The following is a 16434-nucleotide window of genomic DNA, read 5'->3' as shown; positions in this document are numbered from 1 at the left end:
ATTTATTAACGAAAATTTGTTGGAACTATCAAGAGACACATGCACCTTTACGAAACATTATTTTAATGTTCAGAAAATCTCTTTTGATGTACCTGTAATAGTTATGTTCCACAGACGAGTCGGGCTTCTCTAATATTTTTATTTCAGTAGTATTAACTTTTTCTGCATGATTGGAGCTCAAAGTCTGATTGATCCAGAGTGTTTCACAGGAATTCATGCCTCTGAAAATAATAATGATAGAAAAAATATAATAAATACAAAAGTAATATACATAACATACATAGTTTTTGTACAAAAATTTATTTCTTTTTTTTTTATGTTTATACTTCGAATAGATTTGAAGAAAGAGAAACAAAAATGAAATGCGTTTAATTTTTTTAAATATATATATAATAGAAAAAAAACTTACCTCATGCCATCATTCTTGTGAATCGGAACTGAGGAAATTAAAATATATATATATAATTAATTCTACAATGGAAGGTTTCATTTCATGAAAAAAGAATACAATTTCAATAAAATAATACAGCAAATGAAAGAAATATTCAATTATATATGTGTGATTGAAAGTCATAATTTTTTTTTTCACTAAAACAGTGAGAAAATTAAACAGTTTAACTGTAATCTTGTATCTTTCCATGTTATGTCACACTTTTTATTAATGTACATACCATTGAGCTGAACACCAAGAGCTTTCTTCCATGCCAGTCTTCTCCGCAGAAATACAGCTACAAGAAATACAGACAGCAACAAAAATAAGAAACTTCCGAGCAATGCTATGAACCATGGCTGTTGCACAACGGTGTGGAAAGTTGAGGAATGACGAGAGAGACCACTATCAAAATTTTCAACCATATGTGGATCTAGTAAAAAATAAGGAGCAAATCAAATTAATTGAATGCATATAAAAAAATAACATGTTTTAATATATTTACTCATTAACTAAAATTAAAAACATTCATAAGTTTTTTCCTTCAAAAAGATAATTAGTTCAAACTTAAATGATCAAATAATTAAAATTGGTAACAAGTTGCAAATTTCTCTTCCACTTCACCATCAATTAATTTGGGTGAATATATCACTGAAATCGTATGCATATAACACAAACCATTAGACAACAACAGTTATCAGTCAGATTTTTTTAAAAAATTATCTTTAATACTTACCTATGAATAATGGTAACAGTTTAGTTGAAGGTCCAGTACCGGCACTGGTAAAAGCCAGAGCTTTTACTTTGAACCGAGTGCCAGCAGTCAAGTTCCTAAGAACTACAGATGTTGTAGTACTGTTTGCTGTTATATTTGAATGTAGGTTGGACTCATTTTCATAAATTTGGATCTGCAATTAAAAAAAAAATAATTTAAAGCCCTTCGTGTCAAGAATTCAAGAAAAATGAAAATTACAAAAAGGGGTTGACAAGATAATTTATCTGAAAAAAATATCTGAATAACTAAATTAATATAATATCATCATCTCTGTATTATATTTTTATATTGTTTAAATGCTCTTTTATATCATTCATATCACATACATACCTCAATAATTATATAAAAAAAATTCATTCGAATAAAAGAATGTGAGTACATATATCATTATTCCATGATCTGTGATCTGTACATAATCTGCTTAGTTTTTCAGAGCAAAAAAAAAGAGAAAAAAGAAGACAATAATTTTCCTTGACTGTCTATATTTGAAAAAGTGATTGTTTTGTGGATAATCTGAACGAAAGCATATCCGAATTTGTGTCTTAAATGAAACTCTTAAACATCAGTGGCTTGATTATATAGAATGGACGAAAACGCCCTGGACACATTTAACAAATTAATAACAAATCAACCGATTGACATAGAGGCACAGTTTGTAATAAAATAAATGTTGTATTTGAATCCCTCCCCGATTACTATGGCCTAGAGTTTTTTGATAAATTAAAAAACGTTAAAATTTTACTCATAGTTGGTACTGTAAAACCAAAAACGACGTTACACATAAAATGCAACGCATTAATTAATGTTCATGACAATTTGCGTTATATAAAACTTCCATATTTAAATACGAGCAATCTTTCACCTATTTAGATATAGCCTGAGCTGAAAAGGGCGCTCTCATATTGAAAAGTGTTATCTAACGCAAATTGTCATAAACATTATTTATGCACTGTTTGTGTTGCATTTTATGTGTTGTGTCAAGTTTTTCGTTTTACAGCAGCACCTATGAGTAAAACTTGAAATTCTTTTAATTTATCGAAAAAATCTCTAATCCACGATAAGTATTTTAGTGCAAACCAAGATTTTTTATGTCAATTGGTTGATTTGTTATTAATTTTTAAAATATGCCCAGGACTTCTGGTCTAACCTGTATATCTTAACAAAATTTTAAAGGTATAAAGTGAGAAAGAAAGAATAATAAATAACATAAGAAAGAATATGCTAAAAGGAACAAAAGGAAAAAAGAATCAACTACTGTAGATAAGAACATACTGACATAGAGTGTAGTATAACAGTCTTTTAGAAGAGAAACATGTTATTTTTTGGCCTACAACATATCAAAGAAAGATATTTTCTGGACATTAGTGCTGAGATGAATTTCTTAAAGAAAAGTTACAGGTGGAGACGGGCAACTTTTCTTTCCAAAGTTCATCTTGGCATCCCGAAATATGAATTACTTATAGAAACAGAAAAGATCTACCAAATTTAAAAAGATAATTCAGATATCAAATACGACTATAAAAATCAATAACAGTGTTAAAATTAAATCTTGTGTCTCCGCTCATAATTTTTGAGCAGTCTGAAATAAACTTATTTCAAAATATTAAAGAGAATAATAGTGCTATTATTATAGTCGAATCCCGTTATGACGAACTCCAAGAGACCGGAGAAATCACTTTGTTAAAGCGAAATTTCGTTATAAAGGAATTCCAAGTTTTTGCATTGTTCCTATGTAAACTTATCTGGCGGATTATAAAAATGTTCGTTAAAACGGGATCGAGATTTTCGCTATATCTGTATTCGTTAAAACGAGATCCCACTGCATGTACGTAAACCAAATATAAAGGTCTAATAGAAATATGACAACTTAATATGGAGATCTAATTGAAATATGGCAACTTAATATGGAGATCTAATTGAAATATGGCAACTTAATATGGAGATCTAATTGAAATATGACAACTTAGAAACATGTAGAACAAGTCTACACTTCTTGGTGCTGACGATTCACTCGCTTGAAATACTTTTCAATTTTGTAATATATCATATGTGCATCAGACATGAAAACTTAACAGAAATTCTGCTTGTTTAAGGAGTAGATAATAAATATTATAATGAATACTCACTAAATATCCTTTAAGGCCTCCATTGATATGTTGTGGGGGTGGAGATGACCAATATATGGCAACGCTGTTGACATTTAGAATCTCAACATGCAAATTATCTGGAGGTGCAGAGGGTGCTGGAAAAAGTGAGTGGAAAAAAAACATGTCATTATGTGTAAAAAAATATTTCTACCTTTTCATCAAATTGATTTACTAACTTCAGTTGGGAATAATGCACAACCGCTGGTGAAATTGATAAAAATAGAGAAATTTATCAAACCTACAAAGACGATTGGTTTGAATCCCTTTTACCGTAACATATGCTTCCAAAATAATTGTGTGTGAATAAAAATATTTTGAATAAAAAAAATAAAAACATTTTTTCACAAAACAGAAAAAAGGTACGAACCATCTTCAAAAGTCTGTGCGCTTTGTGAGTTGCTTGGTGGTCCTTCGACACTCTTGTAAAATGGCACTAGAAAAAACTCATATTTTGTGAATTTTCTGAGATCAGCCAGGACATAAGATGAGGCACCACCGTTCAACACGGTTACCATATTGTACTTTTGTGAACCTGAACTGAGATCTCTGAATCTGATATAAAATCCTTCTACATGTTCTGCTGCTCCTTGTATCTGAAACATAACAGGTATGATGAAAACAGAATGTTATATGCAAAGTTTTTGATATATAGTAAAACGTCCCGTAACAGTAATCTCTGAACGACGCCCACATTTTATTGAACGCAACGCATTCCTTTGGATTAACATTAAGGTTTACAACTGAAGAAGGATTTCTGGGACAAAATTTTCACTCTTTCGAGACATCATTTCGGTGTCCCCTATGACATATAAGCCTCATTAGTAAAAATGGTTATGAAAATTACCAGCTAGATGAAATGCATTAAAAACTAGATTTCTCTACGAATTATTCCATCTCACACATTCGTCGTTTGAAATTTCACAGAAAAACATTTTTTTCCAATTTTTCTTCAATGATTCTTCCTGTTTATTACTGATTTGGTGGTCCTACTATAGCGGGGTTCCGTGCGGTCGCATGCGTTGAACAGGTCTAGTACCACCCCTGTTATGTCAGTAGTTTCCTAAATGCGGTCCGTGGCTCCCAAGGTCTCGTAAGTAGTTGCTAACAGAGGGTGTATAAGATCTTTTCATAAGAAACTCATGTCCATATTCAATGAAAAATGCCTTACCATATTGCAAAAAGCTTCTTTTAATTAGTTATGGTATATATTTTTATATATATAATTCATATGAAATCAAAAATTTCATTTTTTTTACTCAGAAACATTAAACCTCTTAACAGCAGCAACCTCTCAATAGCAACCACATTTTCTTGGTCCCGTTAACGGCTGCTGTTGGAAAGCTTGACTTTAACACCCATTTACATACTTTTACCAGAATTTTACTTTATAGCTTACCTTCCAAAATATCTTAACAGCTGTTGAGCTTATTGGTCTTATATCTTGGAGTTCCACAACAACTGTACTAAGTTGGATTCTCGCCTCTTCTAAATCATAATCAGGTAACATATGTGGAGGCAAACCTGAAACAATTGAAATAGTACCATAGAAATTCCCCTTTAGCTTTAACAGGCATTAGTTTGTCCTGTGTGTGTGTGACTAAATAAGAACATGATTACATTGTGAAAATCCCATCAGGTAAATACATTTTCCAACATCAAATGGATCATAAATAGGAAAAGCTGCATTATAAACACTTATAAATAAAAACATCAATCAGAAAAAGGGGGCATTGCAGAAAACATTTGATAGGAATGGGAAAATCTGAACCATTGCAGGAACTATTTTGTTGCGTAAAAAACACCAAATAGATATACAAATTCATGAGGAAAAAAGGTGCATAACTATGAAAACATGAAATTACCTAATGTTTTAATGACTTTTGAAGTTGGACTTGGAAGCCCCAGGCCATGGGAATTTTCGGCTCGGACCAAGAACACGTAATGTGTATCTGGACGAAGGTTTTGGACAACATGGGATTCAGAAGCAACGTGGTGTGCAGTGACAACCCAACCACTTTGGAGATCACTACTATAATATTCCACTAAAGATGAGAAAATATTTTACTTGTATATATACGACAATCAATATCATATTTTCATAAAACTGGGACACAACGAAATTGCGTCCCACAGGAAATATACAATGCCGAATAGTTTTGACCTGCTGAACATGAATATCACCATGAAAAAGTTTTATTAGTTCTGGTTGTGGAGATATTTCCACGTTAATAGTCAAAAGTGCTTCACGAGTGTTATTGTAAGGTTAAAAAGTATTAAAGACCCCACAGAATCACGTTAACGAAGTAATATACAGTAGTCAACCTCTATTCTGGCTGACTGCTGTAGGGCAATTTTAAGACATGCTCCTTATGCCCAGTTTAAGCGCAATGCAAAACGACGCAAGTGTTAGACAGACGCCAAATTTATTGAACTATTATACTGTTACACATTTGTGTTTCTACCTTTTTTTATGTTTTTATATATATTAATGCCTCCGTCTATTGGTTAATTTTCCATATATTTTTGTGTTATTTTTTCTATATATTTATTTTGCTTCCTATATTCTGATGTTTCATTTCACAATATTGTATCGTGCTATTGTATGCATATAATTTTTAAGAAAACCATAGTTAATCCAGCTTTTTTATGGTCAAATTCGTATTCAGCACCGAATCACATAAAGAAAGTAAGAAAAGACTATTATTGTTTCTGACACAGAAACATTTTGTCAAATTTTATTGTTCAGTGTAATTGCTTCTGGAATGTCCAGAGAAATTGGAACGATGGATCAGAATCATTGAATCTTCAGAGAAATACTAAAATGAATTTATAAGTTTTTTCAGAGTAGTTCATACCACGGTAGCCAATGAGAGGCGAGGCACCTAAATTACTGCTCTTCTGCCAAACGAGTTTTACCGACGTCTCTGTCACATTTATGGCTGATGGTTGACCGGGAGGCCCAGGGAAAGTGACAGCGTCTGGGGCACGATGGAATATAACGTTTGGATTTCTTGGAGCTGCAAAGAGAAATAAATTTCTTATAATAATTAAAACTTCTTGCATAAAAATAAATTCAAAATATAAAATGTGATTTGAAAGTGACATTTTTAAAAAGCAATAAATTTTTTTTTGTTAACTTATTAGGGAATATTACGTAGGTATACACATATGACATGCTAAGGAACAAGGAAATAAGTTTTAAAAATCATAGTGAGTTCTCATAAACCAGGGATATAAGGGACCTTATATATTTTTGTATGACATTTCCTCAAACATTTCTGAAATTTCTTCTTTTCGTTCTTTTTTTCATAGGTTTCTGGAATTTTTTTATTCCTTTTTCTGGAAAGAAAGTTACACTTTAAAACAAAAATATGTTCATCAGCGTGTATTTATTTGAATGCTTTGACTAATTGCCACCGTCAAGACCATAGCAAGAGCTAATGCCATGCACTGGGAAGGAGTTACCCGGAGATAAGGCGCCTATCTATAGGTGGCCTCTGTAGAGGCTAATTGCAGAAGCTCTCCCCAGACCCGGCTCAAGAGTATCATGTGCTTTTGGGCAAAGTAATATTCCTGGATACCTCATACCTGGTTTGAAACAAAAACTCATACTAATTTACATATTTTTCAAAATCACAGCAGAGCTAATTATTATTATTCACCCGAACCCCCAGTTCCCGACCCTGCCTTGGTAGAACCTGTGTGTTAAGATGACCCTGGGAGTCAGGTAACTACGCAGAGAGGGACACAAGGGGCCCGTTCTCTCCTCCAAGAAAATCCAAAACTAAAAACATTTTTGTTAAATATCGGAAGAAAACACTCTTATTGGGTATTTTGATGTATTTCTAGTATTTCAAAAATGTTTTTGAAGGTTAGTAACTCAAAATTTTTAGAATAAATTCTTTGTACAAAGCGCCAAACCCAAACCAAAACCTGCAATGCCCCCTATACTAACACTGTGTGTGTGGAATGCCCCATTCATTGATAAATACCTTCTGTTGTGAAAAGCGTAATGGAAAAAAAAATATATATTGAAAGCGACTATTTTTTGTTGGGAAACTGGATAAGGCCGGAAATACACCAAAAAAGCTTGATAAAAGTTATTTTATAAAATTTCAAAAATGCAACCAACAAGCGTGCCGGTTACATTCGAGCGAATATAACCAATAGGCTTATTGGTTGTTTTTCTTTCACGTCCTGTAAAAAGGTGTTTTATCAAAATTTTGTAGCGTAATCTGACTTACGTTGCTGCTTATTTGGGCTTTGTTTGCGTGACAATGCCATCTGTTGTAAAAATATGTAAGTGGTGCTGTTGAGGCTGTGCGAGAAGACATACATATCCTCATTTTTAAATTTCGGTGTTCGGAATCTGATAACCCTATACATAAACCCTTTGTAAAAATTATATCAACAGGACATTCACTATAATTTCTTGCTCGTAACCCATCGATTAAATTATCTATAAGAAAAAAAAAAGTTAATTTTTTATGGAAAATTCAATTGCAGCTAATTGATTATCAACTTTTTCTTACTGAGGTAGGTTACAGTTGAGATTAATCTACAAAAGTTAAATGTTTTGTGAGGAAATAGGACATATAGATGTAAATGGAAAAATCAACGCATTTTTTTTAATTTAGAGAATTAAAGCAACCATGACCAACCACCCTCTTCCATTTCTTGAAAATTTCATTAGTAGTGATATAGATAGCTATATACTAAAAATTTGCACCCGTGGATAACATGTCATCACAGATTATAGGCAAGAAATTACGATACGTTAAAGTTTCATTTTATGCTCACGATTAACGAGAACAAGAACTCAGATTTCAAGAACTCAAGTCAATTACAAACATACGTCACAATATATTACTTACACTCGACTGACAACGAGGCACTCCATGAGGTTTCTCCACTTTCGCTAGAAGCTGTGCATGTATAAATACCTGAATCTGTTGTTTGGAGATCTTAAATTGGAAATCAAAAAAAAAAATAAATGTCATTTCATAGGGTTAAAAATTATGTGAAAATGCCAAAAAAAAAACAAAAAAAAAACAAATATAGCAAGAACTCTATAAATGAATATTGGATAAGAGGGAAAACTCCGGTTAAGTGGACATATTTTTTGTCGCTTTCTCAAATGCATGACTCCCACAAGCGTGGACCCGAAAGGGCTCTAACCAGAGACTTGGGACAATTTTTTCATAATTTATTGTTTTTTCACACTATGAATTCACTATAGAGGGCTCCGCTTCTGAATTTGGGAGGGGGGCATGGCCATATGTAAAGGGGAAAAAAAGCCTCACTTGAATTAATGCCTACTTTCACACAATGTGAGTCACGAATTTTAGGCATGCTGGAAGTGTTTTAAACCTGCGGGTGCTCGGTTTGAAAGCTTTATATAATCAATAAAATTTTTGTTTGTGAATTGATTCTGGGGTGCTCGGGCTCACACCCGGTTCCGACGCCAGTGAACGTCTTCAATATATGTGAAGGGTTTCACGTTAAAGAACTGATTCCCGTCATTTTTTCAAATCCTTTAGACGGTCATGCCTAACACGTCCCACCCGGGTGCTTTATATCGAGCGTGATTAGCCGACTGCTTCAGGAAGAGTCTAATGCGTCATATGCCGCACTTTTTTGTGTGTAGATCTGTATTCTATGGTGCGTAATGTTTTTCAAATGAATGGGTGATGAAAAAAAAGTATATATTTTCAATATAGCATATTATACTCCAACAGTCGAATTCCGATGTAATGAACTTCGATTTAACGATTTTTTTTAATATAACTTAAGCGTGTGTAGCGATACTTAATTGTGTAGATATACAGGATGTTCTGTTAATGGATCGGCAAACTCAAAGGATTGTTAGTAGGCATCAAGAGGAACAAAAATTGCGTTGAGAGGGTGAAAATCACCTCGATGTTACACACACAAGGAGGTGGATTGGACACGCGGGGACCCGTTGCCTGGCCTCCACGTTCGCCGGATCTCAATCCGTGTGACTTTTTCCTGTGGGGTCACCTTAAATCACTTGTTTGTGCAACGCCAGTGGACACACCGGAGGACAGCGCGGATTGTCCTCGCTGCGGCAGACATCGGAAGCATACCTGGTATCTTCGAGTGCGTCCGGGAATCGTTTTTACGTCGTTGTAGACTGCAATGACGTCAGCGGCCGCCACTTCCAACAGTTCTTGTAATAATAAATCTTTTTGTAGTTATTATTGTGTGTACTTTTTGTCGCTCCAGCGTGACGTCGAAACTTGCGTGAGTTTCTCGCGATTTTCCACCTTCTCAGCGTGGTTTGTGACATCATGTTCTCCATTGCAATTTTCGTTCCTCTTGATGTTAATGTTACGAAACGAGGAAAAACGTTGCATACTACACCTCACAGGTGTAGTATGCAATCCTCTTCAGGAGAGTGCAAGCTACTTCATTGATTTGAAAACGAGTCATGAGCCACTTAGTCAAGTGATATGGAAATGTGCCGCGAGACACTCAAGTGATCTGTAAATATGCCGTGGATTGCTTAAGTGCTCTGGAACTGCACCACGGTGATCTGTAAATATGCTTCGGTACAATTGAGTGATCTGCAACTGTGATGCGGATCACTCGAGTGATATTTAAATGTGCTGCGGGCCACTTGGGAAATGTGAAACTGTGCCGTGGGTCACTTAAGTGATCTGAAAGTGTGCCGCGGGTCACTTAAGTGATCTGAAACTGTGCCGCGGGTCACTTAAGTGATCTGAAACTGTGCCGCGGGTCACTTAAGTGATCTGAAACTGTGCCGCGGGTCACTTAAGTGATCTGAAACTGTGCCGCGGGCCACTTGAGTGATTTGTAAATATGCCGCGGGTGAATCAAGTGATCTGTGAATATGTCATGAGTCAATCAAGTGATCTGTGAATATGTCATGAGTCAATCAAGTGATCTGTGAATATGTCATGAGTCATTCAAGTGATCTGTGAATATGTCATGAGTCATTCAAGTGATCTGTAAACATGTTACAGGTCGATCAAGTGATCTAAAAATGTTTTGCGGGTCACTTGAGTGAGGTGAAACTGTGCCAGGGGGCATTTAAGTGATTTGGAACTGTGGCGCAGGTCACTTAAGTGATCTGTAAATGTTCCGCAGGGCACTTGAGAACTTTAGATATCTATTAAGGCCCCGCCTATCGCTCAAGTTATCTGCTAAATATGTTATGGGTCACTCAAGTGATCTGCTAAATATGTTATGGGTCACTCAAGTGATCTGCTAATATGTTACGGGTCACTCAAGTGATGTATAACTGCACCGCGGGGTCACCTAAGTGATCTGGAAATGCGGCGCTATGTTCATTTTCACAAATTAGGCTTGAGGTCGTTGTCCACATCAGATGACACCGAGGGCCACATTTGCTCAAGAGCTGAGCATATATGCTGTACATAGATGAGAGTTTGAACCTCATCTACCTTTTCTATCTCATTAAGTGAGAGTAGAATAGTAAATGGGAAGATCCCTCCCCACCCAGTGCCGGGTTTCTTCAGTGGACGACGTACAGAAAACTCCTTGTTGTACGCGAGTGACACTATCCACGTATGTCACTGTACAGGAGTGTATGTGCATAGTTTTCCCACTTTAAATTTTCCCTCGTCTCTCATTGAAAGAAAGAAATAGTTCACACAAAAAGACGCGAACTAACCGTCGATCTGTAGCGTTCCCGAATCCAAGACAACGAAGCGAGGCACATTGATTGGTAGAGGCCCATTATTCACAGACCATCGAATGGATGGAGTCGGACTTCCTGTTGCTTCACATGGTAGCATAGCTACGGTGCTCAGAGGCAGAGTTTGGTTGGCAGGACCAAGTAGGATGATTGGTGGAGGTAAATCTCCAACGGCTGAAAGTAGAACAAAAATAAATAAATATAGTTTATAAAATAACGGAAAAAAAGGGTCGATGGAGGAAACAGATCGACATTCCAAAAATACATTTTCTTTGGTCTACAATTTTCTCTGAAAGTAAATAAGAATTTCTGTCAAACATAAACAGATAAAGACAAATATAAGCATTTTTTTTATTATTATTTAGGAAAAGAAGGATACGTGATTGAATGGGCGTAAAAAGAAGAGAAAAGTAAAAAAAAATTATATTTACCTGTAACTTCCAAATACGCTTTCGCCATGCTCGATCCAATACCAGAGATTACAGAACAAATATAATAACCTTTGTCTTCTTTACGTACTCCAGAAATAGTAAGAGTGCCTTCTCTGGTCACTGAAAATCTTCCGTAAGACCTTTCAGGAAACATCAGTACCTGAAATTATGAGATGAACTCTCGCTAAAATACACGAGAACAAACGAGGAAAAACACAAAATAAAAGAGATGCAAGTATTATCCGCATTGTGGGTTTTTTTTTGTTGTTGTTGTAGTTTTCATCTCATCCGAGTTACTGACGGTAAACAAACACGAAAGAAAATTGCTGAAAGTCAAACATTTGAACAAACACACACAAAACAACAAGATGAATGAATGTAATTTTCGTTTGCTTCCCGACAAGTTCCCTTTACCTTAAAATTTTCGCTTTCGTTTTTCTTGAGAGGGCGAAAAAAAAAAAAAAGAAACTAACCTTTAATTTCAAACAGTACATACACCTTAATCTCTTGAAGTTTTTCACCGAACCGAATTAATTCCACGTAAAATATAAATGAAAGAAGCAGCACATTGTTAATTAAAAGACATTTTTATTAACTTGGAATGGTTGTCTTGTGCTTAAGACGAACGCAAACATGGTTTAGTAATTTTAAAATACATTTGAGATTAATTAATTTAAATTCTCATTTCTTGAATGTGAAATGTTGAAACACAGGAGCCTTCAACCTTTCAGACATTGCGGGCCAAATCAAACTTATCACGAAGCCGTGAAGCCATACCACGATTATTATCGATTATTAAACAGGGTTCCCAAATTTTTATTAAACACTTTTATTTTTTCTAAATTTATTTATTTCATTAAATTTGAATTTTTATTTATTTTTAAATATTTTTTAAATTATTTCATTAATTTTTTTCAATTAATTTTTTTTTTATTGAAGACATTTTCCCGATCATACTGAAATTGCTTTTTTTATTAATTTTAAATTTTCATTACGCATTAAATTATTTCTTCCAAAAATTCTTTTTTTCCATGAATTATTCATGAAATATTATTTGGAAACTTCTGAAAATTACTCTGAACGATTCTGAAATTAATTTTAACAATTCTGAAACTATTTTTTCATTGATTATAGATTTTTATTCATTATGGAATTATTTTTTTCAATTATTCTAAAATTGTTTCTTTCATTAAGATATTTTTTAGCATATCTGTAAATTCTATTATTATGTTTTTCCTTTTGGATTTTGGCCGAATTTGTCCTCTCGACATATGTAGCCTATATGAAATCAAGGCGAAACGGCGACATGACCACAGAAAAAATTGCTACCGCAGGGAGTCCCCCATCGAGGGGTTAGCGCACCAACTTCTCGATGAGTATATAAAGCAAGCCTGCCGTTCGGAATCGGCAATAAATTGTAGGTCCCGGTTTAATTAGCCCTCGTGTGCAGAAAATGACCGTGGTTTCAATGAAATCAAGGCCTCAAAAGCCCTCCCCCCTATGACCCTTCGTATCTCAGCCCATGATACCAAGATTTGAAAGTTTAAGGAGGAGTCTATTGTGCGGAACTTTATCATAGGCTTTAGGGAAATCCAAGAAGATGATATCGGTTTGTAACTTGTTATTAATGGCATTGGAAAGGTCATGGATGAAAAGGGACAGTTGGGATGTAGTAGAAAGGGATCGTCTGAAGCCGTGTTGGTTCTTTACAACAGGAGGAAGTAATATATATTGGTCTGAAGTTAATGGGATCGACGGTTTTGCGAATGGGAATAGTTTTATTGATTTTCCAATCGGTGTGGGGGGGAAATGGCAGTGTTTAATGAGATGTTAAATAAGATTAGAAGATATAATCTGAGATTTCTTCCGCGTAATAGTTGAGAATGGAGTTCGGAATATCATCAGGGCCTACAGAATGGGCCTACAGTTTTTTTAGAAACTTTAAATTTTTACTTTTCTATTCATTATAGAGTTCCCCCAACCTAAGTCCACGGACCAGAGGTGTTAAGTGAAGATAAGGCAGTTGTTCTGCACAAGCAGGCATGGAAATCTAATTCTAACAACGAAAATTGTTCGACTGTATGCAACTAGTATTAATGATATTCATATAGATTCGAATAATTAATTAAGCCTAGATTAAATTAGTGTTCAATCGAATTGTTCAAGAAATTTAGCTACCCTGGAGTTCAGAACGGTTGAGAAACGCTGCTTGGTTTATACAATATTTTAGAGAAATTACGAATATTTGTAGCACATGAATAGAGGCCGTATCATTCATATTTCTTCATAAGGGCCCCTTGAGCAGGGGCCTATGCATTTAAACGAATGCTACAAAGGACGAAAAGCGGACTTACTATTTCATCAAACACCTTTTATATTAATATTTAATTAATCTACAAAAAAATTACTCTATATACACAGTATGATTAGATATGTTATTTTAGATGAATTATTATATGTTATTAGATGAATAATTTTTATTCATTGATTTGAATCGAATATATATTTCATTCATTCATTCATAAAACATAATTTCTACAAGATATACAGAAGACTGGATGTTGTGAAGATATTTATTATTTGAGATGTTAATTTTTTTAAGGAAGGAAAAAACTCATCTCTGCCTCTACCGGGAGTCGAACCCGGGTCCCTCGATTGCCGGACGAGTGCTCTGACCACTAAGCTACAGAGGAGATAGAGATTTTCCTTCGCTAGAGCGTATATATGCCGAACGGAACCGTGTAATGGACGGTGAAACCGATCAGCTAATAGCTCATGGACGACGAGCCACCAGAGGGCTATATATATGACATGAATGTCGCTCTCCACTTGTTAATACAAGATATACACTCTAGATATATACGCTCTAGCGAAGGAAAATCTCTATCTCCTCTGTAGCTTAGTGGTCAGAGCACTCGTCCGGCAATCGAGGGACCCGGGTTCGACTCCCGGTATAGGCAGAGATGAGTTTTTTCCTTCCTTAAAAAAATTAACATCTCAAATAATAAATATCTTCACAACATCCAGTCTTCTGTATATCTTGTATTAACAAGTGGAGAGCGACATTCATGTCATATAATTTCTACAATTTATTTTGTAGTTTGTAGTGAAAAGTCTCAGCAACAGATGTCAGCACAAGAATATTTTCGAATTCGAGAAACTCTTTTCGACTCAGCTACAAATTTACACGTTTCCCGTAAGAACTTTTAATTAAACAGTATTATATTTGTGAAAATGCGCACACTAACATTGCATTACATGTATATACAAGGCCGTATGGAAGGGATGTGCTGTGCTGGACATGGTCGTCTCCAAAGCATCATGGGCCTCCCAGGAAAATAGATTTTTCTGCGGTTCCCTACTTGTTCCATGCCTCCCTCTCTCGCTTACCAATAATTTACATGCTGAATCTCGAAAAACTTAGCCTGATCTCATTATCACGAGGCCTCTCTGTCCTTGAAGCCCCCGGGTTATTTCCATGCCCGGGTAGGCCTATGTGCTATGACGCCACTGACACTGGGGAGGGGGCATGGCTGCCATAGCAACACCAGGGGTCTCCAGGCAAAATAATTTTATGAGTCCCCCTCCCCCCCCCCCAGCTGAAATTGCCTACCTAAACATTCATATATTTACCTTCGAAAATCATTGTACATATATACCAAGTTTGATTATGTATATATTTCATTTATATATATTTTTCCGGTCCGCCAAATATTTTCATTATTTATTTATCTCTTGTATGTCCACAAATGTTATCTCTCCTATATTCCTATCTATTCCTTTTTTGCTCTGATTCGCAAATTATTTCCATATTAGTTTTTTCACCGGTAAGCAAATTATTTTCTAAATCAATTTTTTACTGGCCCGTAAATTATTATTTATTTATTTTTTGCCGGTCCATAAACTATTTTTCCCATTTCGGCTGGTCCGGGGAGGTGTGAAAAGGTTGAAGAACACTGATGTAGAACAAATCACGGTTTTCCAACGACCAATCACGAATTTACATGATCATTTGACCCACCATTTTGGTCCAGCCTACATAAAACAGCAAGGACTTTGACCTACCTGAACGTATGGATTTTATATGTCAGAGCATATATACAGGGTGGGCAAAAAGTCCGTATAAACTTTAAAAATTCATAAAAACCGGAAAAATAACCGAAATAAAAAACGGTTTGCAGGGTTGGCATCGGTAGGTCACGGGAATTTTTTTGACAGGGAAAAAAACTCAAAAAGCCGGTAGGTGTCGCTGACGTACAGAAGTCAAAGAAAAGATACGCAAATAACGAACAGAATGCCTCCAAATCGTTTATTACAGCAGTATGTGTTCCACATGACCACCACCACAGGGAATAACATTGCAGGCGAGTTACAAATTCAGCAACGGCAGAGTGCAGCAGGTACACACACACACACACACACACACACGGTTCACAACACAGTGAACTGATTGTATATTAGGAGCGCAAGTTCTCATAACCGTCTCATTGGCATATTTCCACCGAAGTCACTTGTTCCAGTGCCACCAATCGGCTGTTTTTTTATTTTTTTTTTCTTGAAAAAAATTCCCGTGCCCTAGTGATTCTAACCCTGCAAACGGTTTTTAATTTCGGTTATTTTTCCGGTTTCTACGAACTTTTTGCCCACCCTGTATAAAGTCCACAGGGACTTATACTTATAAATAAGCAAATAAATATATAAATATATATATATATAAACGTGCCATCTTTTCATGATTTAAATGGTAATATGATATTGCTTTCAGGCACACTCATTAAAACTCAAAGAAAACGCAGCGTTCATATGTGATGCATATAGGTGCAACATAGTGGTTCGCCGTGAAGATCTAAAGTTGATGTAGTCTGGAGATTGAACATTTATGATGTCTCCTACCTTTTAACATAGTAAAAAACTTTCTTATGTAGGAATATTGTTAAAAATATTATTTA

General features: G+C 35.2%; 1 protein-coding gene across 2 annotated transcripts in view; it reads right to left on the bottom strand.

Annotated features, from left to right (window-relative positions):
• The window catches only part of LOC149063911 (protein sax-3-like), a 157530-nt gene that overhangs the window by 15063 nt on the left and 126033 nt on the right, over positions 1 to 16434 (bottom strand). For both annotated transcript variants that reach the window (XM_089254899.1, XM_089254900.1), the window contains exons 7-18: positions 11486 to 11645; positions 11031 to 11228; positions 8227 to 8316; positions 6208 to 6369; positions 5215 to 5394; positions 4749 to 4873; positions 3720 to 3945; positions 3332 to 3447; positions 1167 to 1338; positions 672 to 863; positions 410 to 437; positions 93 to 221 (exon numbers count right to left, since the gene is read on the bottom strand). In XM_089254899.1, coding sequence (XP_089111025.1) covers positions 93 to 221; positions 410 to 437; positions 672 to 863; positions 1167 to 1338; positions 3332 to 3447; positions 3720 to 3945; positions 4749 to 4873; positions 5215 to 5394; positions 6208 to 6369; positions 8227 to 8316; positions 11031 to 11228; positions 11486 to 11645 — 1778 coding nt within the window. The remainder of the gene's footprint in view (positions 1 to 92; positions 222 to 409; positions 438 to 671; positions 864 to 1166; positions 1339 to 3331; positions 3448 to 3719; positions 3946 to 4748; positions 4874 to 5214; positions 5395 to 6207; positions 6370 to 8226; positions 8317 to 11030; positions 11229 to 11485; positions 11646 to 16434) is intronic.

This window comes from Pholcus phalangioides, unplaced genomic scaffold (assembly GCF_987345545.1).
Source record: "Pholcus phalangioides strain wild (caught in Gottingen) unplaced genomic scaffold, Ppha-v1.0 ptg000042l_1, whole genome shotgun sequence".
Classification (NCBI taxonomy): Eukaryota; Metazoa; Arthropoda; class Arachnida; order Araneae; family Pholcidae; genus Pholcus; species Pholcus phalangioides.
This window is presented reverse-complemented; position numbering and strand designations above follow the sequence as displayed.